The sequence below is a fragment of the Drosophila kikkawai genome, chromosome 2R (assembly GCF_030179895.1).
Source record: "Drosophila kikkawai strain 14028-0561.14 chromosome 2R, DkikHiC1v2, whole genome shotgun sequence".
Taxonomy (NCBI): Eukaryota; Metazoa; Arthropoda; class Insecta; order Diptera; family Drosophilidae; genus Drosophila; species Drosophila kikkawai.
Genome location: NC_091729.1, coordinates 24246925 through 24271146, shown reverse-complemented (window position 1 = coordinate 24271146; position 24222 = coordinate 24246925). Strand labels below are relative to the sequence as shown.

The following is a 24222-nucleotide window of genomic DNA, read 5'->3' as shown; positions in this document are numbered from 1 at the left end:
TAGCTACTAGAGGTACTTCGAAACTAGGTTTGTTATCTGCTAAGATTGTTATCTATTAAGAGAACTACCTACTAAGAGTGCTCCTTAACAAAGCAAAGATTATAAGTTATAAAACAAAAAAATAATAGATTGATCATCATCACAATATTAAATAAAGATTTTGGCTCACATTTCAGCTTGCTTTCGCTGAAATTAATTAGTAGATTAAGAGCTAAAGTTTACTATATATTAAAGATTTCCTGATTTAACTATCTCATAAAGCGTATAGTAGTAACTTAAGCTGCTCTTTATCAAAGCAAATAATATAAGTTATAAATCAAATAAGAAAATATTGAAAATATTTTATTGTTTCCTTGTACCTTTTACATATAGATTATATATATATATATTATATTATTATATATATACCATATATATTCCTCACATATGTTAGAAGTTTAAGACCCAAGTAAATATATTATTTTAGCATTTATTGCATTATAGAACAAAATAATAATCCAAAACATTATTTAGAAAAATTCATTAAATACAATTTTACCCAAGCAAATATATACGATTTGCACAGGTAAAATTATAAAACAAAATAATATTTCAAATAATTCAATAAATCCTTTTTTTTAGCTCACAAAATTGTAAAATTTAAGACCCAAGTAATTGTAGATTCAATCAGCATAGATTCTGTATTACATTTTATAGTTATGGCTGCAATTTAGCTGGCTCGGTCTCTTCCCTTGGGCGCCATATTTCACACAGGGAAGGCGGAGACGGAGGTTGACGACACTGGAAGTCGTATGCAAATTGACGCAAATTGCCAACGCTCACGTTCACTCGCTCATCGTCGCGATCGTGGCCAAGCACCGGCGGCAGGGTTCCGCAGAAGAACTGGGCATAGCTCAGGTAGAACAGTTTCGACTTGAACTCCGCGTCAAAGGCATAAGGAAGATACTCCACTGTCCGCGGGTCAGAGTTGAAACCGAAGAAGGAGTCATAGGCCAGCTGAAGGCCATTAATATCGGCCACGCACTCCTTCAGGGAAACAGGGGATTTTTTTCCCCTAGCGCACTTGATGGCCTCCTGGAAACTTTTGGATTCAACGATCTGCAAACCTATAGGTGACTCATTTCCCGAGGAATCGAACAGCAAGCCCTCCTGCTCGAAGGCATGGCTCATTTCGTGACCCAGCACCGCACCCATAAGGCTCTCCTGGAAGATGGGATGCTGGCGATGATCGAAGAGGGGAAACTGCAGAAATTCCATGGGCACAGTGATGGTGTTCCTTTCGTTCTCATAGAAGGGAGAGGTGCGAGCCTTGAACACATTATCGTTGACGTAGTAACGCCTCAGATCCAGCCTAGCCTGCGGCTGCAGGAGTCCCGCATGCTGGAGACGGGTTCGGAGGGTCAGGGCCTCGATAAGATTCTCCAGGAAAGTGGAATTCTTGAATTCGGCACTCTCGTAGTGCAAGTTATAGAACTCTGAGGAGTTCTCCTCCGGCAGGTTGCCAACCTTCAGCTGCATGCCCGTCAACTTGGCTTCCAGGTAGGCCAACATCTCGGCATTGAGCTCCAAACGATTGGCCTCAAAGTATTTCTTAAAAGTGGCCTTCAACATGGTGAATATCTCCTGCAGACGACGAGTGTCCTGCTCCCGGTTTTCGTACACAAAGCGATTGTAAATGTAGTTTATGCCCAGCGGCAGGATGGCTCGCATGTGGTGAATACAGGACTTTGGATTGCGAAACATAGGCTCCGCTTCTTCAAGGACAACTAAGTGGTGTACTCTTGCGTACTCTCTGTAATCCTCATATTTTACGAACTTCAGAAGCTGAACCAAGTCCCGAAAATACTCCACATTGCTGACCTCGAAGACGAGGTCCTTGAATAGCGGCGAGTTCCTGTTGACCTCGAAAAGCTCACTAAGGATCTCTGCCCAGGACAGGTGGGGAATTTGCTCAAACATTTCCTTGTAGGTCCATGTGTACACTGTGGGCTCATCAAAGCGATGCTTATCCTGCAGCTCCTTCAAGTCCTTGATAAATTGAGTCAGATTATCCTTGTTTTGGTAGTTGTTTTTGGGATTTTCTATAAACTGCAGTGCTCGGAGCATCCTATACCTGAATCTCGGCTCGGGCATCGTCAACTGGACCACACGGCGCGTGGAATCATTGGTGGCCACATCCGCTCGCTCATCGAAGGCTATGCCAAGGGGTCCTGAACTGGCCCTTGCCCAAAGTTGGACCATCTCTGGAGGATCTACTGGCGTCCATTGCTTCTTATCCCTGGTGCAGGCCTGGTAATACGTTCGCATTTGGTGGATGAGCTGTGGGGCCTGGGTGTCATTAGCTTTCAAGTCGCTCTCCATAAACTCCACCAGGGCAGTGGCAAACTGATCCTCGACCCACCCAAAGTTGTCCACATATTTGGAGGCTGGCGAGTTGTGGTTGACAAAGTTACCGCAGGCAAAGCTCCAGAAATCAGTGCAGGGCGATGCCGTTCTATTGATGTTCCAGCGGATCTGGTTGGCCGTGGCCCTATTGATGTCCACATCCGCTTCGATGGAAGCCACCAAGACGAGAGCCAGGCTAAAGCCCAGTAAAAGTGCACTTTGCATGTTTGTTTGCCAGATTGAAACTGAAATAATGTTAATAAACTCGCCGCTTATCAAAACGACCGAGTCTAAGCTTGGAACACTTATGATCCGAGGGCAGAGCTTGCTCTCTGGGAACTGATAACTCAGCTCAGAGCTTTCCGTGAATAAGTAGTAGGTGGATAAACCCGCTTTGGGACTATATTAAGGCGAGGGTAGCATTTATTGTTAACATTGATTGTTAATTACAAAACTGTTTTCTTTAATTATTGAATTGAAAATATGAAAGTTCTCAGTGTAAAAATAAGAAACCGTAATCGCCCTTATGGCTTACTTTTTGGAGTTTGGCTTCTTTCCCACCCACCTTTGGCTTCTCCTTCTGCTTCTTGATGGGCTTGATTGTCCCACACATAAACAATTTATACAACATTTTAATTTTAAATATTGTTTCGCTTTCCGGGAATAAAAAGAGAGTAGACCCGCTTAGTGACTATATTAGCATTTATTGTTTATATCGACCGTTAATTACAGCACTGTTGTATTTTAAAAATCGAATTTCGGCTAAAAAAGTTCTCAATAGTAAACAGGAAATAGTAATCGCCTGGGGACTGCCCCAACTTAATTTATACTCTTAAATTAAACAGGGATCTCTAAGGTTCACTTCTTGAACTTTTGCTTCTTTCCCTCTTTCCCGCTCGCCTTCGACTTCTTCAGTTGCCCCACCTGCTTTTTCTTCAGGTTGTTCTGCTTCTTGATGGGCTTACCTTCCAGCAAGGGTACTTTGTCTTCGTGAGGTGCATTCACTAGCTTGGAAGGGGTCTTCGGAGTGGCTGACTTTTTCAAGTTTTGCTTACGCTCAGGCGTCGCGGGAGAAGCGCCACCATTTACCGTTGGCTTGGAAACTTTGGATGGTGACTCGCTTTTAGGTACTTTCTGATCTGTTTCCGGAGTTTTTTTCACCTTCTGAAGCTCCTGCTGTCGCTTCTTAGATGCCTTCCCTTCTGCTTTGGAAGAACCATTGCCATTGGATAGCGCCGCCTTCTCCTCCTGCGGCTTCTCTGGCTTTGGCTGCTTGGGCGCCTTGACGGGCTTTTCGAACACCTTGGCCACGTACTTGGTCTTGCTCTCCTCCAACTTCTTCTTCTTCAAATCCTGCTCAATATCTGTGAGACTGGGCTTGCCGGCACGCTTGCCCAAAAGCTTGCGGGGAACCTTGTCACCAGCTTCCGTCTCCTTTTCAGCTTCCCCTTCAGTTGCACTTTCTGCGGCGGAGGCCGCTTCAGCCTCGATGGCGGCGTCCAATTGCTTCTCATCCTCCTCCTGCTGCTCCTTGGTCAGCGGTATGGTGTTGGAGAACTTCTGCAGCTTGGCCACGTAGAATCCATCCATGTTGTGGGTGTGCGGATAGTAGCGCCGGGTAAGGTTCAAGCTGGGATGGAAGCGGTGCTGGCGGAAATTTGTAAAGCCATTGACGCCAAAGTTCAGGCCGGTATCCACCAGCTTGACATTGCGCTTCTTAAGCGCGTAGTCGATGACCCATTCATTCTCCTCCGGCAGCACGGAGCAGGTGGAGTATACAATAAATCCACCTGTCTTCGATTTCGCGTCCACACAATCAATGGCCGAGAGCAGAAGTTTGCGCTGCAGGTTGTAACACCTCTGAACATCCACCTCAGACTTGGTGGTCTTCACACTGGGATCCTTGGAGACCACACCAGTGCCAGTGCAGGGAGCATCGAGCAGGACGCGATCGAAACCGGTGATAATGTTCCTGAACTTGGTGCCATCCTCGCAGCTGATGATCGCATTCACAATGCCCAGCCGATGGAAATTGGCCTGAACAGCCTTGACGCGATCACGATTGAAGTCGTTGGCGAACAGCGTTCCGGTGTTCTTCATTATCGAAGCAATGTGCGATCCCTTGCCACCAGGGGCCGAGCACATATCCAGGATGCGTTCGTTCTCCTGCGGAGCGAGCGCCATCACCGGCAGCAGCGAGGAGGCACCCTGGCACATGTAGTGACCGGCCAAGTACTCGGGTGTGGCACCCAGCGGCACCGTCGAGTTGAAGACCACCAGTCCCACCTTGGTCCACTTGCCCAGGGGATCCAAATTGACGCCACGATTGATCAGAGCAGCGGCCAAGTCTCGACGACGTGTCTTCAGCGTGTTGGTGCGGATGGTTAGTGGACGGGCCACCTGAAAATACAAATATAAATTTTTAAATGCGTTTAAAAAGCTTTCTTGCAGGCTGACCCACCTCCGAGGCCTCGAGGTACTCCATGAGTTCGGTTAGCGGGAACATGTCCATCAGCTTTTCCATTAAAAACTCATTGTAGCTGTAGTACAGGCACAAATCCTGGCGCAGCAGCTCAATGTACTCCCCGCGAGAACGATCCGCCTGACGATATTTCTTGAAATCGGACAAAACCAAGGTAACATCTTTGATGCGCTGCTGCACCTGCTGCAGGGTGAGTTCCTCGGTCTTTTCCTCCTCGGTGGGCAGCTGGAAAACATCCTGATGATCAACCGTCATCTGCATTTCCTCCTCGGCCAGCTGGGCGTCCTTGGCCTCGCGCTTCTTGAGCTTCTTGTTGGCACGCTCAATGGGCAGCTTGTCATCATCATCGTCGTCGTCGTCATCATCCTCATCGCTCTCTGCCTCGGCAGCATCCTCGTCCCCGGAAATGTCAAAGTCATCGTCCGAATTGGCCTCATCGTCGGAAAGATCGGCCAGCTTGCCAACCTGAGCGGTGTCTTCATCGGAGTCCTCCTCTTCATCATCTTCATCGTCGTCCTCCGCCTCCTCCTCCTCGTCTTCCTCAGCCGACTCTGCAGCTTCTAGGCCATTTTCATCCTCAGAGTCTTCCTCCAATTCCTCTTCATCCTCAGACTCGGGTTCTGGCAGCTTCTTTCCCTTTTTGGGCTTTAACCAGGCATCGTTGTCGTCTGTGAAGCCCTTGGGAGCTGCCGATTTTGTATTTATGGGTGCTGGCACCAATTGTGGCACCTCTTCGTCGGATGAAGCCTCTTGGGCCTCCACTTCCTCCTCTGGTTCGCTGTCGCTGTTGTAGGCCGTTTTGCGTCTGACTTGTGGCTGCTTCTGAGCACCCTTGGCCCGCTTTTCCTGGAGTTTCGCTTTCTGGACTACTTTCTTTTGCTCCCGCTTGACGAAACGTTGCTTTTGACGGTGGGAAAGCTTTTTATCCTCCTCCTCCATGGGAGCTGTGAGAGATAGCATTTGAATTTAATACCGGGCAGTCGGTGAAGAACTTTGTTGGCCACTTACCAAAGGATTTCTTGCGGAAGACGGGTGGTCCCTGTTTGCGTGCCTTGCGGCCAGGTCCCTTCTTCGGTTTCTCACTATATTCAGCTTTGCGACCCATAGTTTTAACTTAATTTAACTGGTTTTAGTAGCTGATATAAAAACGTGAGAATTTACTCCACGTGCGCTACTTAAATGGCAGCCGGACTTTTCCAACACTACGTTAGTGCTGATCTTCTTGGCTATAGCTGCGAAATCGAAACCAAAGAATAGCCAAATATTAATTTAAACAATGCACCCGGGCAAGTTTGCTTTGATTTCTTGAATATTGATTTTTTAAATATTTAAATCTTAAGTTAGGAAGGACTTAACATTAAATCTCAAAAAAGAAAGCGTGCAAACTAGCTATACTTGTTGCTTCAGCTGTTTATTAGTTTCCAGTGTTGGTAGACACGTAAATTTTGGTAAAATAATGTTCCGCGAACTGGTTCTTTTACAAGAGCTGCCAACTTGGCTTAAATGATTCTAATAAAAATTGAATTTTTAATATTAAACAGTAAAACTACTTATTCTGCTCTTTAAAAAACGTTTAAGAGTTGTATTAAATAACTCTTATTACTTAAAAATTGCTCATAACTTTATTTTTATGCCCCAAGTTACTAGTGGCTGACAATTTTAAATAGCAGTTCCGTTACAAGGAATGATGTTTGGTGTTTTTAAGGACTTTACAGACGGTCATACTGAAGGTTTCAAACAACTGCGCCTTTTCGTATTATTTTCTGCAAATCATGGCTTACCAGGATAAAATTAACGATTTCAAGTGCTGGGCGACTAGCCTGGGCTGCCCGCCCTCTGACCTGCCCATCGACGATGGCCTGGGAAGGTAATAGATTGCCGAAAAGCATTAAATCCACTTTCTGATTGACCACAATCCTTTGATCCCCCGAAAGGATCTTCAAGTCGGGCTCCAGTCTTCTTCTAAACCAGCTGCAGGCGCGCATCCACCCGCAGGAGGTGGTGCGAGAACTGCGCGAGAACCTGCTGATCGCCCAAGTGGCCCGCTACAAGGATAAGGTGGTGCCCCTGGCTTCCCGCAGCTTCCAGCCGCCGGAGCTGCAGCGATATCAGAAAATGCAGAAGCTTAAGGAGCAGAAGCAGAAGGCGGAGCAGCATTTGTCCGATGCCCGAAAGGAGTACCAGCGACTAGCCGCCAGCATTAAGACCAAGAGTAGGTATTCCTAGCCAGGGAATAAATCAAACGTTTATTAATCCCTTCCCCGTAGACATTCAAACCATCAGTGCCACGAACCGGAAGCAACTCCTGGAGGCCAAATGCAATATCCTCAAGCTTAAGCTGCAGTCGCTAAACAAGAGCTCCGAGCAGGAGCAGACGACCAAGACCCAGATCCTGGCCACCACGCCGGTGGTGTTGAACTCAAGGAATGCTAGCGAGAAGCAAGCCGCCCGCGATGTTGAAACGGCTCTCAAAAAGCTGGAGAACTTCTACGGCGTGTGTGATGAGGACACCAATGCCCACACCCTGACGGAGGCCAAACGGCAGCTGTGGGATGAGATGCGCACCATCTTTGCGGACACACCCAACTCCACGCTGCTGAACGTCATCATGAAAATCAAGGAGGAGCAGCTGCAGCACATAATGCACCTCAATGAGGCCAGGGACAACCCGACAATGAGCAAACCTCCACTCAATAGCTACGAGGTGAAGCTGCTGAAGACCAAGGCCGACATGCTGGGCCTCGCTGCGAAATCCCTGGCCGCCCACAAGGAGTTGGAGGTGAAAGAGGCACGCTTCTGCCAGGAGTACAGCGACTTTGCGGACGAACTGCAGCAGAAGGTGCACAGCTTCAATGGCATCGATGGCGACTCGGTGGAGGCAGAGGCCGCCGATGAGCTGATAAGCGACTATCTCGTCCAGTACAACATGCGTAACTTTAATCGCGCCCAGAACGACTTCTTGCGCGAGCAGATCGAGCAGCTTCGCCAAGAACTGGACGCCGGCAGCAACCAACTGGAGAGCCACGACCTGAAGCTCGGCTCCGTGAAAGAGGTGTACGGCGACATCAATGCCTCGATCAATCGCATTCAACAGGACATGGTGCAGCTGTCGCAGATCAAGGACAAGATCATCTTCTCCCGCAACATGATGAAGAATCTGCTGGACGACATGCAGGCCACGGCGCAGAAGCAGAACGCCAAGTCCCAACTGATGAGCACCAAGCTGAAGGTCAGCAACATGTCCATGCTGGGCGCCGAGAGCTTCTGTCTGGCCAACGACAGCGTCTTCTCCAGCACCAAAATGGAACTCGATGTTAGTGTTATGAACTCTTCCATGCGTCGCAGCTTTGACAACAAGACACTGATGCCGGGTGGCGGCGATCTCACAATCCTAGTGCCACAATCCGGAGCCACAGTGCCCGCACACCTGCTGGAGCTGAACACATTTGCGGAAATGCCACTGGAAAAGCTCAGCTGCCTGCCCAGAGCCTGGTAAATATGAGTGTATTTAAGAGGAAACGAAGGAATTTCCAATTAATTACTTTTTCTGGGTTGCAGCTCCTTCCTGCTGTCGGCCAATCCGCTTATCGTAGAGGGACAGGAGCTGGCCTCCACTGTTCAACTGTCGCCTGGTTATTTGCTGACACCCTTCGGGGCCCTGCAGGAAGTCCGCAAACGCATTTTGTGGGCGTCGGCAATTGCCGCGCACATGTCTGACTTGAAATTGAATTTGGAGCCGTTAATTGGTAAGCTCAAACTCAGACATTTTGTCCTCATATCCGGCCAGACTGGAAATAACCCTCCCATTTCGTCCACCTAGTTGATCCGCACGATTTGAGGCTGAAGGCAAGCCGTCAGCAGGACGAAATGGACCAATTGCTGGACAACATGCAGGCCATTGGGGTGAAAATCCAATTGCAACGGGACAGAGCCGAGCGCATCTATCGCTTCCTGCTGGACAATCCGCTGCGTCGCTTTGTGCCACCCAGCAAGCGCCACAACAACGGCTCCTTTGCGGACTACGAGTCCGACTTCAATCTCTACTATCGCATGGCCACCAATGGAGCCTCGATGAGAGACTAGGTTTAGTATAAAATATTCTATTGTTCTCATTTACAAACATATCCTTTTAAAACTAAATGTATTCCCAAAGAAAAGGTCTTGCTCGTTGGTTTTTCAAATATTTTTATTGATTTTTTTGTTTGTTCATTTGTGTTTTTGTCGTTTATCATTTTTTTTTCTTGAATTACAAAGTCGAAATTGATTTTAATCGTCGTCGCAGCCACACAAAAACTGGGCTCAAAAATCTTGTCTTGTTTATCAAAAGAATTTCGTGCTTAAGACCTAAGTAGAGAGAGAGATGTTTACAGATGTTTTTGCCTCGACTTAATGCCGGTGTTAGTATTATCATTAGGGTTTATTCGAGTTGTCACGAGAATACTTTATTGTTTATTAAATAAAAAATAAAATATCTCTGTTCCCCCCAGCAAAGCGGAAACGGAATGTTGAACTGTTGCATATAGTTCTTAGATTAAGGTATTTAAAACATATACAGTGCCAGATTAGAAAGCAAAACGAAAGGGATTTTAGGGATGTATATCAAGAGGGAGAGAGTCCTACACAGTATGGTTAGAGTTCGAGTTGGTGGCCCAAAGGTAGGTGCTAATAAATTATATCGATTGCTCTCGGTCCCCCTCTTTTTCACTTAGCATACTTCTTAACTTAAGACATAATATATTGGACGTAAGAAAAAGGAAACGGGAACGGGAGCTACAACAGATTTTTGCGTTTAAGAACTGGAATTCCGGTATCATTTGAGACTTCTATTGCGCGGTTACAAGGTATATCTATTATATATATATTGTTTATGTTTACGTTTATGCATTCGAGGGCTGAGTGTGATGGATTTTGTTTTGTTTTTGTTGGTTGTTGGACACGGAGAGCGGATATTGGCTTATCTGGCAAAGATCAGCGCCGCCAGGATGCCCACCAGGGCGAACGAGGTGGCAGCCACTTCCTCGGCACCGGCAAATGACGCCTGACCGCAGGCCGGTGGGCATACGGGAATGATGGTCTCGAAGAGATTGACACGCGCCTCCGCCTCGCCAAAGCGATTGGTGGCCTTGCACACATAATCACCGTACTGACGCTTCTCAATGGTGATCACACGGAGCGTCGAGTCGGAGTACTCGTCGGCGGTGGCAAAGTGCGAGATGCTGTAGTGCTGGTTGTTGGCCAGCTGGATGTCATCCTTGGTCCAGACAATGGCTGGCGGTGGGTACGCCTCGATGTGGCACTCCAAATCCATGTCGTATTGCAGGGCCTGTCCCAGCCGGGGTCGGGGCACAGTGATTACGGGGGCAAACTCCACTTCCACGTTGACATTACGACGATCGCCCTTGCTGACGCCATTGTCGGCCACGCAGTAGTAGGTTCCGCGATCCTCCTTCTTGACTGACTTGATGCGCAGGATGTTGCCGGAATAGGTGGCACTATCTGGAAGGGAATAGAATGGAGAGGGAAATACTTATTAGTTGGGGGTATACTTCATATTTTTACTAATTTCTAATACATCGAAATCATGGGTACGTCTTTAAATGACCTGCAAAGTATTCAATTTCAAAAATCCTTATCTTTGCCTAAATAATCACTGATATTCTCCCTCTAAAATGCATTTAAACTCAAAATGTTCCTGCTTTTATAATCTCTTACAAATCACCACAAATAATTGCCCTTTTGAACTGCGGCGTAACAGTTCCCATTAACCAAAGAGTGGAAGCTTTAATGTGATCCGGTCCTAGGCGCGCGTTCATGTGCAAACACATCTATTCAATGGTAGTGGCAGCTATTAATGGAGCAGCTCTAAACGCTCTCCCGGCCGACGAAGCTATTGTGTTTGTGCAGCGGGGAGCAGAGAGTCAAAAATCCAATTTTAATGAGCCAACACAAGGGGCACATCCGTTGGCACTTGCTGCGGGTGACCTTTTCCAGAGCGGCGGTGTCCACGCCATGTTCGCACAAAACAATGGCCACGTTAATGACCTCTAACAAGTAAACCATTTCGGGCCGAGCACTGTTCGCTCTGCTCGTTTGCTTTGCCAACTAATTTTGAAAAAAAAAAAGTACGGAGTACGCCACTGCACTTAGGCATAAGTGCACGGAAGGATGGCCCAGGGAGTGGGAGGTAGCCGAGTTGGGGTGAGCCACTGAAGCGTAAACGTGAATGGGAATAGGAATTGCAGTGCGAATTGCGAAAGGTGCTCCGGGTTCATAACCGGAAGTTGGCTCGGCTCAGCGGGCTAAATAGGGGGTGAGATGCAGGGGCAACGAGTGCAATGAGCCTAGGGATCTGTTCCCTCTCATCCAAACACACACACACACACACTCCTTCTGGCTGCGTGTCTGTGGCTGCTCTTCAAACATTTGCCAAAACAATTCAGGCTCAAACAATTGACACAAACTACATGGGAGTAGAAAATTCCACGGAGAGAAAAAGAGCTAATAAAGTTGGTTGAATTTATATCTTTATATTATTAGAAAGAGATTTCGGTAAGCCCAAGTTTGTATATCCTTGCAGGTTACAATTGGACCAGGGGTCGCACTTAAAATTGTTCATAGGAAAGCCAAAAATGCATTCATTTCAGTTCGGAAAGCTGTTTTGTGTTAGTTTTCATCAGGGTAACAAATCTGCATACTGAATTTTAGATTTTAAGAAATTCAAAATTTTTGCAATTTTGAAAATTTTAATGATGTAACCCCTTATAAAATTTTGGAAAAATTGAAAAAAAAAATTTTTTCTTCCTGGCATGGCTAAAACGATTCGGCTGTTAATGCTGATCAAGAATATATATGATTTATAGGGTCGGAAATGACTTCTTCACTGCGTTTCAAGCTTCTGACTGAAATTATAACAACCTGCAAGGGTATATATGTAGACTAAAAGTATGCCAGGGAAACCTATTTTTATTTTAAAATTTTATCAAGCAAATTCTGTTCCGAATTTCGCTCGGTGTTCAAAAAAAGAGTTAGAAGAAGGGGAAGCCCCGACAGGCAGCCAGGAGAGAGCATTGACCAAAGCTCCGGAATGCCAGGAAAATATGTTTTATGCGAATTGCACACAAAATGCGGGCCACAGCAGCTTTGGAGGGGGGCAAAATACCATATTCGAGTGCGGCTTGTGCCTGCTCAACTGAAACATTTCAAATTAATTGCGCCTGGGAATCGAAGTAACACATTTCATTAAAATTGGATTGACAGAGTCCACACACCCCTCCCTGAACTGCACTCAAAGAGCAAACAGTGTGATGCCAATGGGTTAAGGCGGAGTTGACGAGCTCAAATGGCATCTTGTCATGATGCGGGCTCTCCATCCTCTCCTCACAGTCGAAAACAACGCAACAAACTCATTTCAATATTAGAAAAACAAACATTTAAGCAAGCCTTCGACATTTGTATATATCTAGATATCCGAGAGGATATACATATATATTTGTATATATCCAGAGGCAGACTCAAGAGTCGGAGATCGAGAGGGGAATTGGTTTAATTAGTCCAAATGGAAAATGATTCACTTTGGATTATATACACACAGAGAGATAGGCAGAGAGTGTGTTGTGAGGGGCAGACATTTCCCTGGAGAATTGGACGAGAATTTAAGCTTTGAAAGAAGGCGTTAATATACATATATAGAAGAATAATGCCCTAGGGAGTTCTTAAATATGAATTATCAGGGAATGTTATATTATCGACTTCAAGCTAATTTGTTTTTAAGTAAATACTTTTCGATATAAAGTTCTTTAAGAGTGAAAAGATTAAATCAAAATTGAATACAGAACCCTTATCTTTATCAAAGACATTCTTGAAAAAAATCAAGCTTAGTCTCCCACTTTAGAATAATCACAATATAAAGCAAAAATTTTCCCAGGATAAAGGCAGATATATACATATATATATTTTCATGAGAACTTGAGCCCAACTCCGATAAAGACATGTACTTATGCATAAATATACATATCTCTAGAGAAGATTAAGACTTGGCACCATCAAAGTTACGCAGAAGAAACCCACCGAATCCGCAAAATATTCTCAGAGCCACCGAAAACAAAGGCCATTCGCATCAATGAAAAAATATATACACAAAATCGTACAGCAAGTAGAATTTGTTGCGTTTGTAATTTACGAGCGTTTACTGTGGCCATGTCAGCAGGAGGAGGAGAAGTACCCTGGGTCCACAAAAACAGGTTCTTTCTCTATCTCTAGGTTCTGTTTCAGTTTCTGTTTCTGTTGCCTTTTCCCCCTAACCATTTACCTCTGACTCCAGCAGAGCCTCTCTCTAGTACATATATTCCGATCGAAGCTAGAGTTATAGTTCACATGCAACCTACACTCGAAATAACAAATTTCCAGCCATTACCACTTTGTTTTTTACTATTTTTTATGCCCTTTTTGATGGATTGACGCTTACTTACTGGACTGTGAAATGATATGCAAGTCAGGTAGGTAGAGTGGCTAGGAATTTCAGAGCTTCAAACATTTGTCGCCTGTTTACCGTTGTAAAAACTAGAAAAACTCCAAGTTTTTCAAGCGGAGGTTGCGCATGCGCGTAATTGGGGCGTGTCGAGGAAAGTGGCAAATATTTAATTGCTAATTAGTTATGCGACGCAGACAGAGACAGAGAGAGAGAGCGACCCCGCAGCTGCCAGTATCTTGAGTTCAAAACGTTTCTCATTCTCTGGCTTTAATTAATGCAGAAATAATGCCTCGAATTGACTGCATACGACACTTTCCGGGGGTTCGAAATTTAAGAACTAGAGCATAAAGTCATTGAAACAGAACACCCCAAAGGGAAGATGAATGAACGTCTGGGTCTGTGTTTGTTTGAGAATTCGAGATTATGTAAGAGTTCATGAATCGAAAACATTGTTGTAATGGCTTCAAATTACATAGACCAGACTCGTATATCACTCGCTAAACGAGCCCAAGGCAAAGGGGTTGGGTCTACGGTGTCCAAATATGTACATACCTTTGAGATCGGTGATCTATTGGGTTTTTAGAACCTTGTATAATAACCATTACATATTGACAAATTAAGAATGAATTCCAGTTCAATCAAACTAATGAGAGATGCCCGCATCTTAGGGATCCAACAAAATATATATGTACATATGGTAGGGAGAATGCGAGGCGGAAATAGGCCTATCCTCCTCGATTCCCATATCATGCCAGCCATCATCCATCAACGCCGAATGGTGCCGAGTAATTTCAGTTACTAATGAGAGAATTAAAAACACTTTGCACCGGCCCAGGACAGGATGGATGATGACTCCGACTCCGACTGCGACTGTAACTCTGACTGTGCAATCTCCGACAACTAATGAAAGGAAAACACAACCAGAAAGAGAACGAACCCGGGCCACAGAAAAAGAAACATAAACAGAGCTCGAAGAGAGTGCAGGCAGGAAAGATGGAATCTGAAAAGGTAATGAAAGCCCCGACAAAACAGTCGGGCGAGGCGAGGCGGGTCCACACATTTGTTTTAGGCCGGCTTCCTTCAAGGGAACCTGTCTGGGGCTCTCAGGCGAAATGAAAACAAGACCCCGACCAAGTCCAAGTCCGAGTCGTATCCCGTCCCGTCCCTTGGGCAAACACAACCAGAGAGAGATAAATTGTCAGTTGAAGAAAAAGGAAAATTGTGCAAGGGAAGAGAGGTGAGAATTGGGTTCCTGCTGGGGAATAGGGAGTGGGAGGAGGTGCGAAGTGCAGGTAGATAGAACCTGGCCTGAAAGGATGCACCAACTCCTTTGTGCTCCAGAGGAAATGGAAAATGCCTGGGAAAAAGCAGCAGTACTAAAAGGAAACAGGTGCACCGAGCACGAGAGCTCGAAGTGTAGGTGTAGCTGGGATGACTATGTGACCCGCTCAGGTCTAGGTCTTGGCGCTTGGATGACTTCTAGCGTTAAATGCATCAAAAAGGCGCTCGCTTGGAAAATTTGTGACCCTACGAGAAGGTGGAAAGGGTTGTTGCTACTCGTCATTTTTCATAAACTACTTAAAGCGACAAACGAGGCACGCCGCCATTTTGTGAAGCAACGAAACAACCACCGAAGGGAGGAACAGGACGCGGACACGGACACAGACAGGGACTGGGAACCCGGGGAAATACCAAACCGACGGGCATGCAAAAAATATGCGCACCAATCACAGGACCAGAGACGCCGCCCTTTCTCTGCCCCTTCGGAAAACCGTGTGACGTACAGCGAACTAACCAAAATAACATTGATGCCGCCGGAGCAGCGCTTTCCCTTTCCCAGGAAGTCTAGGTCTAGTCCTGCGGCCATATTTGTTTTTTCTCCGCATTCAATTTCCTGCAATTTGGCGGCAAACTCGTCTTTCTGCCCAGGAAAAAGCTGCCTCTGAAGCTCTTCAAATGTCAACCGAGAGAGTCGAGTTGCCTGGCGTTGAGTCCAAGGTTCTATGAACCGAACGTTGCCATGTGGAAATTATGAATGTTAATGCAGCACGTCAACAATGTGTGACTCATCATAATTTAAAACACGGACTGGCAAAGGCAGAAGCCAAATGCCGAAGCGGGTGCGCTTTTAATGACGCTTCGCATTATTTGCGCCCGCTGCACACACTTCCCAAGCCTGAACCCAAGCCTGAGCCCAAAACCCAAACCCCCAACGAAAGGAAAACCCAGGCACAGCAGCAGCCACCCGACATATCATAGCTCCGGGGCATGTCACAGATGGGTCATGTCTCTCGTTCCTCTCCAGAGTTCGTTGGTTTGGCAGAGAAATCCAATTAAAAAAGTGCACACAGTGTTTTGATTCTAACACGATTTTCACTTTTTTCCTCGTTTGGGAAATGCTTTTTTCCAATGGGGTTTGATTTGATTGTCATTTGTAAGCCTGAAAAGCTTGATTCGGTTCTACATATAGCAGATATTCAGGGATATAACTGGGTGGCATTGCTACCTGTTTGGGGTACACAAAAATTCTGATAAAATGCCTAAATAGAAGTAGATTTACTTGGTTTATTTAAGTAGAAATATAGATTTTCCATCAGAGAATCAGACTAAAACCAATCCATGTTTATTTTATATTAAACAGCTCTTCATAGACCAAATTTCAGCATTGTTTTATGTATAGAATATGAGTTACTCAAGGCTGTTCTTAACTACTGTCTGTTTATGAAGCTCCCACTAGCTTTCTAATACAATTTTCTAATTATAAGCCAAGAAAAGCTGTTTTCCATACCAGGAGTCAAGTGTTTGGAGTTGATTAAACCCATAATAATAGGAATACCCTACTGTATCCACTTTGATTGCCCAAAGAACACCTGGTATATACTGCCTTAGAAGCTTCTGCAGTTCCTCCCCACTCCTAACATTGTGTGGAAAAATTGCATGCCTTTGCAAATTTGTCGCCTCTTCCTGTTTTGTCACCCAAACTCATCAAGGAACATCAACATGAACCGAGGGCTTCTCTCGGCGCGCACACACAGATCCGAACGTATATATCGAGCATATAACAAGCTCTTGAGACATGTGAATGCACCCACTTTGGTGGGTAACGCTTCGCCTTTGCCTTCGCCTTGAAACCGCACAGAATGTGACATGAAGGCAGCCACCACCCAGAGCAAGGCCACCCACCTTCACCTCCACCTCCAACGCCAGAGGAAGAACCAGGAACCACCCACCGACAGACAAAGCCACAGACGCTGTGTGTTGTTGACTTTTCAAAAGTGATTTTCTCCGTCGAGTAGTACATTATAGCTGGCCGAGAGTTATGCCGCCTGGCATGCCATTTATTGGATTACACTCCACTCCACTCCACACTCTGCTGCTCTTCCTCCTTCCCAGGGAAACTCAATTGCCGACGAGTGCAGACTGTACTTGTCGGCGAGAGAAGAGACTCATAAATCAGGGATTGGATTGAAAAGAAAACTATTAAAATAGCAATTATGCCAAAAAAAGAAATGGATAAGCTGGCGGAGCAAGAAGGCTGACCGACGTAAATCCCTTGTGAGCCGAGTGCCTAAATAAATATTGGCAAAGTCCCAGGACAAACAAAGAGCAGGAGCAGGAGCAGGAGGGGTGGCTACGGTTTGGGCTTGGAGCGAAAGCCGCGTGTCCTTTGTGTGAGAAAGTGAGTGTGATAAGGATTAAAAAGCCGGTCTGCTGTCGTTGAAGGTGAAACATGCAGCTAAAAGTGCTAAATAAATAGGGGAATTGCCGCCACACACAGAAAGAGAAAATGTATTCAAAGTGTGAAAGGATTCATTGATGCACGGCAAGAAATTTAGAATACATTTGTATAATATGAAATATTACTGTATATTTATTTATTTAATCTCCCTTTTCCTGGTCTCCGATTAGTTGATGTAAATTGGTAGGAAACTGGGACGATTTAGCTGGCCATTTGAGCTATCAACTAACAAGTTATTACTTCAGGCTGAGTAACTGCCACAAAGGGCTGTTATATCTCCGACTCTCTGCATTTTGCTGGCTGACTGAAAGCCGCCAGTTGGCGGCTCATGGCGTTCCATGTTGACCAAGTGGTCGTTGCCCCAGCAACCAACATTTACAAACAGGTTTTTGCCACACCGCGTTCGGTAAGTACGTCATTGGCGTTTATCGTTCCCGTTCTCACTATGCCGCTTATGCCTTTGCTTTTTGCTTTTGCTTCTGCTTTTGACTTTGCAACGGCCATAAACAATGCAGGCAAGCTTGCAACAGGAAGAGGAAACAGAAGTAGTAGCAGCAGCAGCAGCAGGACAAACAAATAATCATCAAAGGACTTGGACGCTCACTCCTCTAATTGCGAGTGTGCCAAACCTAATTGCTTGCAAATATTCGCCCCAGCTGCTTCTGCTTCCTCTCTGGCATCCCAGGAATGTTTTTCATTATAAATCAACATAAAATCGAGGGTAACTAATTTCGTATACGGCCTGTTGAGATCTCGAGTTGAGCATCAATTGCGCATCGAAATGTTTGTGTGTAAATATTATAAACATTAGCATTTTGCACCCTTCTTTTGGCGAAATTGGAATACTTCAGAGATCACGCTCACTTGAGTCTAATTCGCAATTTTCCAACAATTTGCATGAAAGGTTAATCAAGCTTTTTAAGCAGGGGAGTCGTAGTACTAAAGTACCGGACCCATAGAGTCCCCATATAGAGCGTGTGCAGACACCCCGAAGTGATCCCGAGCGAGTGTACTCGCATAATTGAACAATTAAAGTTAATTTAGCCTGATCCTCGCGATCAGAGATCCCTCCTCGATCAGATAAGTATCTGAAAGATGCCTGGCTTCCGGCTCTGTCTGAAAAGAGAGAGAATCAGACAACAATAACCCAGATGTCGACAGCTGTCGTGGTCGTCGTCGTCGCCGGTTGAGAGAAGAGATTCAGCAAAAAATGGAAATTTAATTTTTGCTTTCTTTGCATAACAACAATTTGTGGGGCCGGGCCAAGGTGAGGTTTATTATGACAGCCCAGCATATGCATATATGCCCCATAGATAACTTTCAGGTGCGCCAGGTGCATGTCTGTGTTTGCTCAATGGCCATTGAATGGCGTAAAAAACCAATCGATTTGCCTGGCAACGCACAAATTGGCATGGACATGGGTCGCGTTGTCGACACCCTGCCAAAAAAGAACGGAAGTCTATGCTTAGGGAGGGGGTTTCCATTCCTCAACCCTGGGCGGGACCAGGAGCTAGGGTTAGGGGTTGCTTAGAAGAGGGATCCCGATCCCGATCCTGAACAGGGGTCGAACCGCTCGCGGCTTGTTTGTTTGCATCTCTTACATTGTACTCGCCCCGGGAAGCGGTCTTTGTTTGGGTTACCTTTTTAGCTTGTAATTTATATATTTTGTATACTTCGATTGTATTTTGCCGGCTATCAAAATAAGAATTATATGTAGCCGAGCGGCGGAAGGAGGGTAAGGGTTTCGGTTTGGTTACGGGGTTTCCAGGCGACGCCAGGCCCATGCTCTCTCAGGAAGCCTTTGTTTGCATATGTTTGCCCGCCCGCCTCGCCTCCCCTCCTCTTTCCTCTTTCCTCTTTCCCGTTTCATTTTTTGTATTTTTCATTTCGTTTCGTTTTTTATGCAGTCGGGAGGAGGCAAAAAGCCCAAAGCCCAGACCGTGTCTGATGTGTAAGAAAACAGCCCTCTCGCCCTTCTGCTGCTGTTGCATTTGCACCGGTTGAAGGAAGGTTTGTGTGTTGTTTACGCCCGAACTCCGACTCCGGCACCGGCCTGGCTCTGGCTGTGGCTCCGAGCAGAGTTGTTCCCGGAGACCATCAAACGGTCCGTGGAACGTTTTCAAGTTGCGGAAGCAATTGCGCGTGCTGAAGTTGTCGAATGCCTCGAAAACTCGAATGGGAAATGGTGAAATGCTGCCACAGCACAAAGGCTGCATCTGTGGAGAACCTCCCCCCTGGAAAACCCTCCTGTGGAAACCCCTTATCCCAGAGCATTTGACTCGGTTCGTTGGCGCATTTCAAAGCCCCGTGTGGGTCCGTCAGAATTTGTTTGCTTAAGCGCTTTAAATTAGAGCGTAAAAAAGTGTGAAACTCCTGGCAAATACTGGACCCGACCCCCTGTTCCTGGGCCCTTTTGATTTATAGGAAAAAAAGAGTAAAGCCTTTTCTGGCTGCCATCGAGCGTGTCCAACCTATTGCGGTTCGGGTTTTATAGTTTTTTAGCGGACCACGCCTAGAAGGCAACCTCAATGTCGCGGCAATTAAAGATTGCACAAGATACAAGTTCTGGAACTAAGCTAGCTTACAGATACAGTATCTGAGAGAGCAACCAAGGGTGTAGTAGTGTAGTACAGGGTGTGGTGACTGTTCTAGGTAGTAGGTAGTCATCCATCGGATTAGTTTCACTAATTGCTTTTCGACTGCCGTTCAAATGACGCTGCAATCTCGTTAAGGGCATCCATTATGGCCGCCGCCCGAGGGTCAGCCCTCAGGTAGAGATCGGTGTTGCAGCAGCACCTGTACGGGATTAACCTTAAGTGAAGGTTCTACTCTCTCTACCTGAGCACCAAATTATTTTATTGTTTTATTAGCTTTTTCCCTCTTAAACACGAAAATTTTGGAAGGACAAAGGAAAGCAAACAAAACTGAAGATAACATTTGCACTTGCCGGGACTGTCCGGGGTATTTCCAAAGAAAACCTGGAGAAGGTGTTTGGAAATTTGTAAAATTTGGATGGAAAATAGAGAGAGGATGAAAGGCAATAAATCTTTTGTTGCAAATCTTGAAAAAAACAATACAAAAATGGAAGAAAATAAACCAAAATGGTGATAACATTTGCACTTGTCAGCAGGGGATTTCCAAAAAAAAATATTGAACTTTGTCTTAGAGATTAAAAATAATGCAAAGCGAGGCATTAGAATATAAATATAATATATGAAATTCAAGGAATTGTTTACTGTTTTTCGATTGCTTTTTATATGTTATCTGCACTACAAATAACTCCTTATTAATTTCTTTTAAATATAAAAATGAGAAGATAATTCAGTTGAGAACCCTTTTTTCTTAAAAGCTTCAAGAAAGTAGAGAAAGAATAAAAACCTTTTAGCAAGATTGAGTTTAAAAACCAATCTCTTGCCTTAAATTTAATATTAGCTTTCAAATTGGTATTTGATTAGGCTGTGTTTTCCGTTTCTTAGGGTTAAAAAGTAAGCAAGGGGTGGATCTTGTTTATTAAATCGAAGAAAATAAACAATTCTTAAACCCAAAAAAAGCTGTTTTTATTTCACAAAAAAGTAAACAAAAGCGGGCAAATGCCATAAAAAGAAAGCGTGCCGAGTGAGGCCAAGAAAAATCAATCTTGTGTTGCAAAACCTATGGCCCTCGGACGACAGGTGGTGGGGTTGGAACAAAAGGTACAAAAAGAGCGGAAAAGAAAAACTTAAAAAGGGGAAAAGCTAGCTGCCGTTTAGTAGCTCCAGAATGCTAAATAAACAAAGCTGAGGTGACGCCTGAGTGAGTCACGGTCACCACCACCACGGGAGCCAGTGCACACACCTTGTAGCCAAAGCAAAAGCCAAAGCGGGACGGACAGTGAGACGTGCTTGAAGCTCCAACTGGGGGACTGAGAGCCAGAGAAACCGCGCGAGAGAGAGAGAGCCACAGAACAGCGCCCCAACAAACGTGAGACTTGTAAGTTAACTCGGAGCCATGCTCTCCCTCATAAAATTCCACAATAAATAACAAAATATATTATAGACCAGGACTCACCCGTGGGCAGGATGGCGTTGTTCTCGCGACGCCAGGTGATGGTGGGCGTGGGATAGCCGCTGGCATAGCACTCCATCTGGACGCTGCTGCCCTCGCTGGCCACGATCGACTGCGTGGAGTTGTCCGAGATGACGGGCGGACGGCGCACAGACAGCTTCACCTCAGCGCTCACCTTGTGCACCGTGGAGATGACCACTTGGCAGGTGTAGGTGCCCGCATCCGTCTCCTGGATATCCTTGATCTGCAGCTTGTACGTGGACGAGTTGGGATCGTAGCGGAGCGAGAAGCGCGAGTCCTTAATCACCAGCGTCGATCCGGTGGACAGGAAGACGGGATCGCTGTCAGTCTTCAGAAAGAGCACATTGTACTCCTTGGCGTACTGGACGGAGCAGTCGAACTCGACGGTGCCGCCAATGTCCTTGATCTGCTCCTGTGTGATGTACGAGATGGTGGGCGTGCGCTGGGCCGCCGCGCCCTGGAGCAGGGCCAGCAGCAGGGCGCTCCACACGCAGCCAAGTAGGTTCTTTGGGCTCCACATCTCGTCGTCGTCTCTGCGGATCTTTAGCACCACACCCTGAATAACGCGCGGTATACGAGGTATATAATTTCTCAAGACGTTTCAGCTGAGCAAAGCTGCGCTCCAAATGTCTGGGAAGAGTCGTGGAGAGTGGCGGTGTCTCCCAAAACTGGTATCGCCGTTTCTTTCGCTTGCACTGCTAACGTGGATGCTGGCGGCGCGGCCCCACACTTGTCGGCTCGCTCTAAGCTGGTTTTAGACTCGGCTCTCTCTTGCACTTATTCTCTCGGAGATCGGTCACGAGTTTTTTGGCCAAGACGGAGGAAACGCGGCGAACTGCACAGCACGAGTGTCGGAAAGCGAATAAATGAGTGCGTGCTTTTTGAATTATCCGCCCGCTCGAGTGTCAGAAACTAGGGATGTGAAAATCGAACCAAGACATCGATAAGAATATCTATCGATATTTTTAAGTCTCGATTATAGCTATATTGCCGCCAGATGACGAATTATTTCGCAGGTTCGAAACTGGGCTGCCTGGCTTATAACTCCGCTAAACAAAAACAAGAAAGGATACTAGCTTCGGCACGGCGAAGTTTGTATACCCTTGCAGATTGGTTTCGATGTTTATATTATAGATTTAAATGCTGAGAACACTCACAAAACAGAGTTTCATTAAATTTTACCTATACTTATTATGTTTACAGTTTGACAGTTTCAGTTTTACATTCCCAGCTTTACATATTTTATACATTTACCGATCGCTTCTATGGCAGCTATATGATATAGTTGTCCGATTTTTATAAAATGTATACCAAAATTCTAGAATAATAAAAAAAGCTTATATCTGAGAGTAGATAAACATACGTTGAAAAACAACGAAGCTATAATTTTTATACCCTGGCAGGGTATTTTATTTCCAGTCCGAAGCTCATTACGCATTGAAGGAGTCATTTCCGACCCCATAAACCATATATATTCTTGATCAGCATTAGCAGGCGCATCTTTCTGGCTAAGTCCGGAGGAAAAAAATTTTTAATCAATTTTTTCAAAATGTTATAAGGGGTTACATCATTAAAATACTCAAAATTTGATAAAATTTGCAATTTCTAACTAAGTATGCAGATTTGTAAACCTTATAAAAACTAACATAACGCCGCTTTCCGAATGCAAATTACGGCATTTTTGACAGAGTTATGCCTTTTTTAGTTTTTAATTTTCTGTTTTTCTCATTTCCGATGTAATTTTTAACATCATTTTCTGAATTTTTAAATTTTTTTCTAAATTTTAAAAAATTTTCCTGAATTTTTAAAATTTTTTCTAATATTTTAACTTTTTTTTTAGATTTTTAAAATTTTTTTAGAATTAAAAAAATTTTTTTTAATATTTTAACTGCCAAATTTGAATTTGAATTAAACTGCCAAATTTGAATTTGAATTTAACGACGATCAGTTTCAGTGCTCACTTCCATCAGTGATGCTCACTTCCATCAGTGATGCTCACTTCCATCAGTGATGCTCATCTGGCTATATTTCAATATTGGAGGGCAATAAAATCGGGCTTAATGGCAGTGATGCGCATGTGCATCAGTGATGCTCATCTAGCTATTTTTTGCATTATTGGTAGAAAATTGCATCTAACTAGCTGCCAGTGATGAGCATCACTGATGGAAGTGAGCATCACTGATGGAAGTGAGCATCACTGATGGAAGTGAGCATCACTGATGGAAGTGAGCATCACTGATGGAAGTGAGCATCACTGATGGAAGTGAGCATCACTGATGGAAGTGAGCATCACTTATGGAAGTGAGCATCACTGATGGAAGTGAGCATCACTGATGCAAGTAGCAAAATTTTTCATTCAAATTGGCCGCTTTCCAAACTGGGGTAACAGGCGAACAGAAATCAGCAGCAAGCAACTGAAAACTGGTATAAACTGTTATAAAAACATTTGGGCAAAAATAATAATTGGTATAAACGGTTATATTTCAATTTATGCATTTATACCTATTTGTTGACGACAACAACAGCTTGATGGCAACAACAACCTTTTTACAACAACATCCCTACAGCAGCCAATCCAAATTTCCGAACATTTTCATGCAAATTGCCCGTTTCCCAAATTGGGGTAACAGGCGAACAGAAATCAGCAGCAAGCAACTGAAAACTGGTATAAACTGTTATAAAAACTTTGGGCCACGAAAAACGTGCCAGTGTGACCATATTGTAAATTTTGTCCAAGTTTCAAACCATTTCGGAGCCGACGAAAGTTAGCGCAGACTCAAACCTTTTGAATCCAAATTTAGGTGTTATTTTACAACTGCACCTGGTCACACTGAAACTGATCGTCGTTAAATTCAAATTCAAATTTGGCAGTTAAATTCAAATTCAAATTTGGCAGTTAAAATATTTAAAAAAATGTAAAAAATTCTACATTTGAATTTGAATTTAACTGCCAAATTTGAATTTGCATTTTGCATTATTGGGACAAAATGGCATCTTACTAACTGCCAGTGATGCTGATCTAGCAATTTTGCAATATTTGATGTTTTTTCCATTGTCCACCGCAAGTATGCCCTTCTATTG

General features: G+C 44.8%; 4 protein-coding genes across 4 annotated transcripts; 1 reads left to right on the top strand and 3 right to left on the bottom strand.

Moving 5' to 3' along the window:
- Window positions 1-422: 422 nt before the first annotated feature.
- Nepl10 (Neprilysin-like 10) lies at window positions 423-2639 on the bottom strand. The gene has a single exon (XM_017164298.3). It carries the CDS (start codon window positions 2608-2610, stop codon window positions 697-699), a length of 1914 nt encoding a protein of 637 aa, XP_017019787.2. The 5' UTR covers window positions 2611-2639; the 3' UTR covers window positions 423-696.
- Window positions 2640-3069: 430 nt separating this feature from the next.
- Window positions 3070-6062, bottom strand: LOC108072941 (uncharacterized). The gene is made up of 3 exons (XM_017164296.2): window positions 5876-6062; window positions 4847-5811; window positions 3070-4785 (listed from the first exon to the last, which is right to left on the bottom strand). Exons 1-3 carry the CDS (start codon window positions 5970-5972, stop codon window positions 3244-3246), a joined length of 2604 nt encoding a protein of 867 aa, XP_017019785.1. The 5' UTR covers window positions 5973-6062; the 3' UTR covers window positions 3070-3243.
- A 529-nt stretch (window positions 6063-6591) lies between these two features.
- On the top strand, window positions 6592-9377 carry dgt5 (dim gamma-tubulin 5). The gene is made up of 5 exons (XM_017164297.3): window positions 6592-6734; window positions 6802-7079; window positions 7135-8359; window positions 8426-8613; window positions 8688-9377. The coding sequence occupies exons 1-5, from the start codon at window positions 6640-6642 to the stop codon at window positions 8948-8950; spliced, it is 2049 nt and encodes a 682-aa protein (XP_017019786.1). The 5' UTR covers window positions 6592-6639; the 3' UTR covers window positions 8951-9377.
- On the bottom strand, window positions 9036-22027 carry Lac (septate junction protein lachesin). Its single transcript, XM_017164299.3, has 2 exons — window positions 21124-22027; window positions 9036-10363 (listed from the first exon to the last, which is right to left on the bottom strand). The coding sequence occupies exons 1-2, from the start codon at window positions 21659-21661 to the stop codon at window positions 9822-9824; spliced, it is 1080 nt and encodes a 359-aa protein (XP_017019788.1). The 5' UTR covers window positions 21662-22027; the 3' UTR covers window positions 9036-9821.
- Window positions 22028-24222: the final 2195 nt, after the last annotated feature.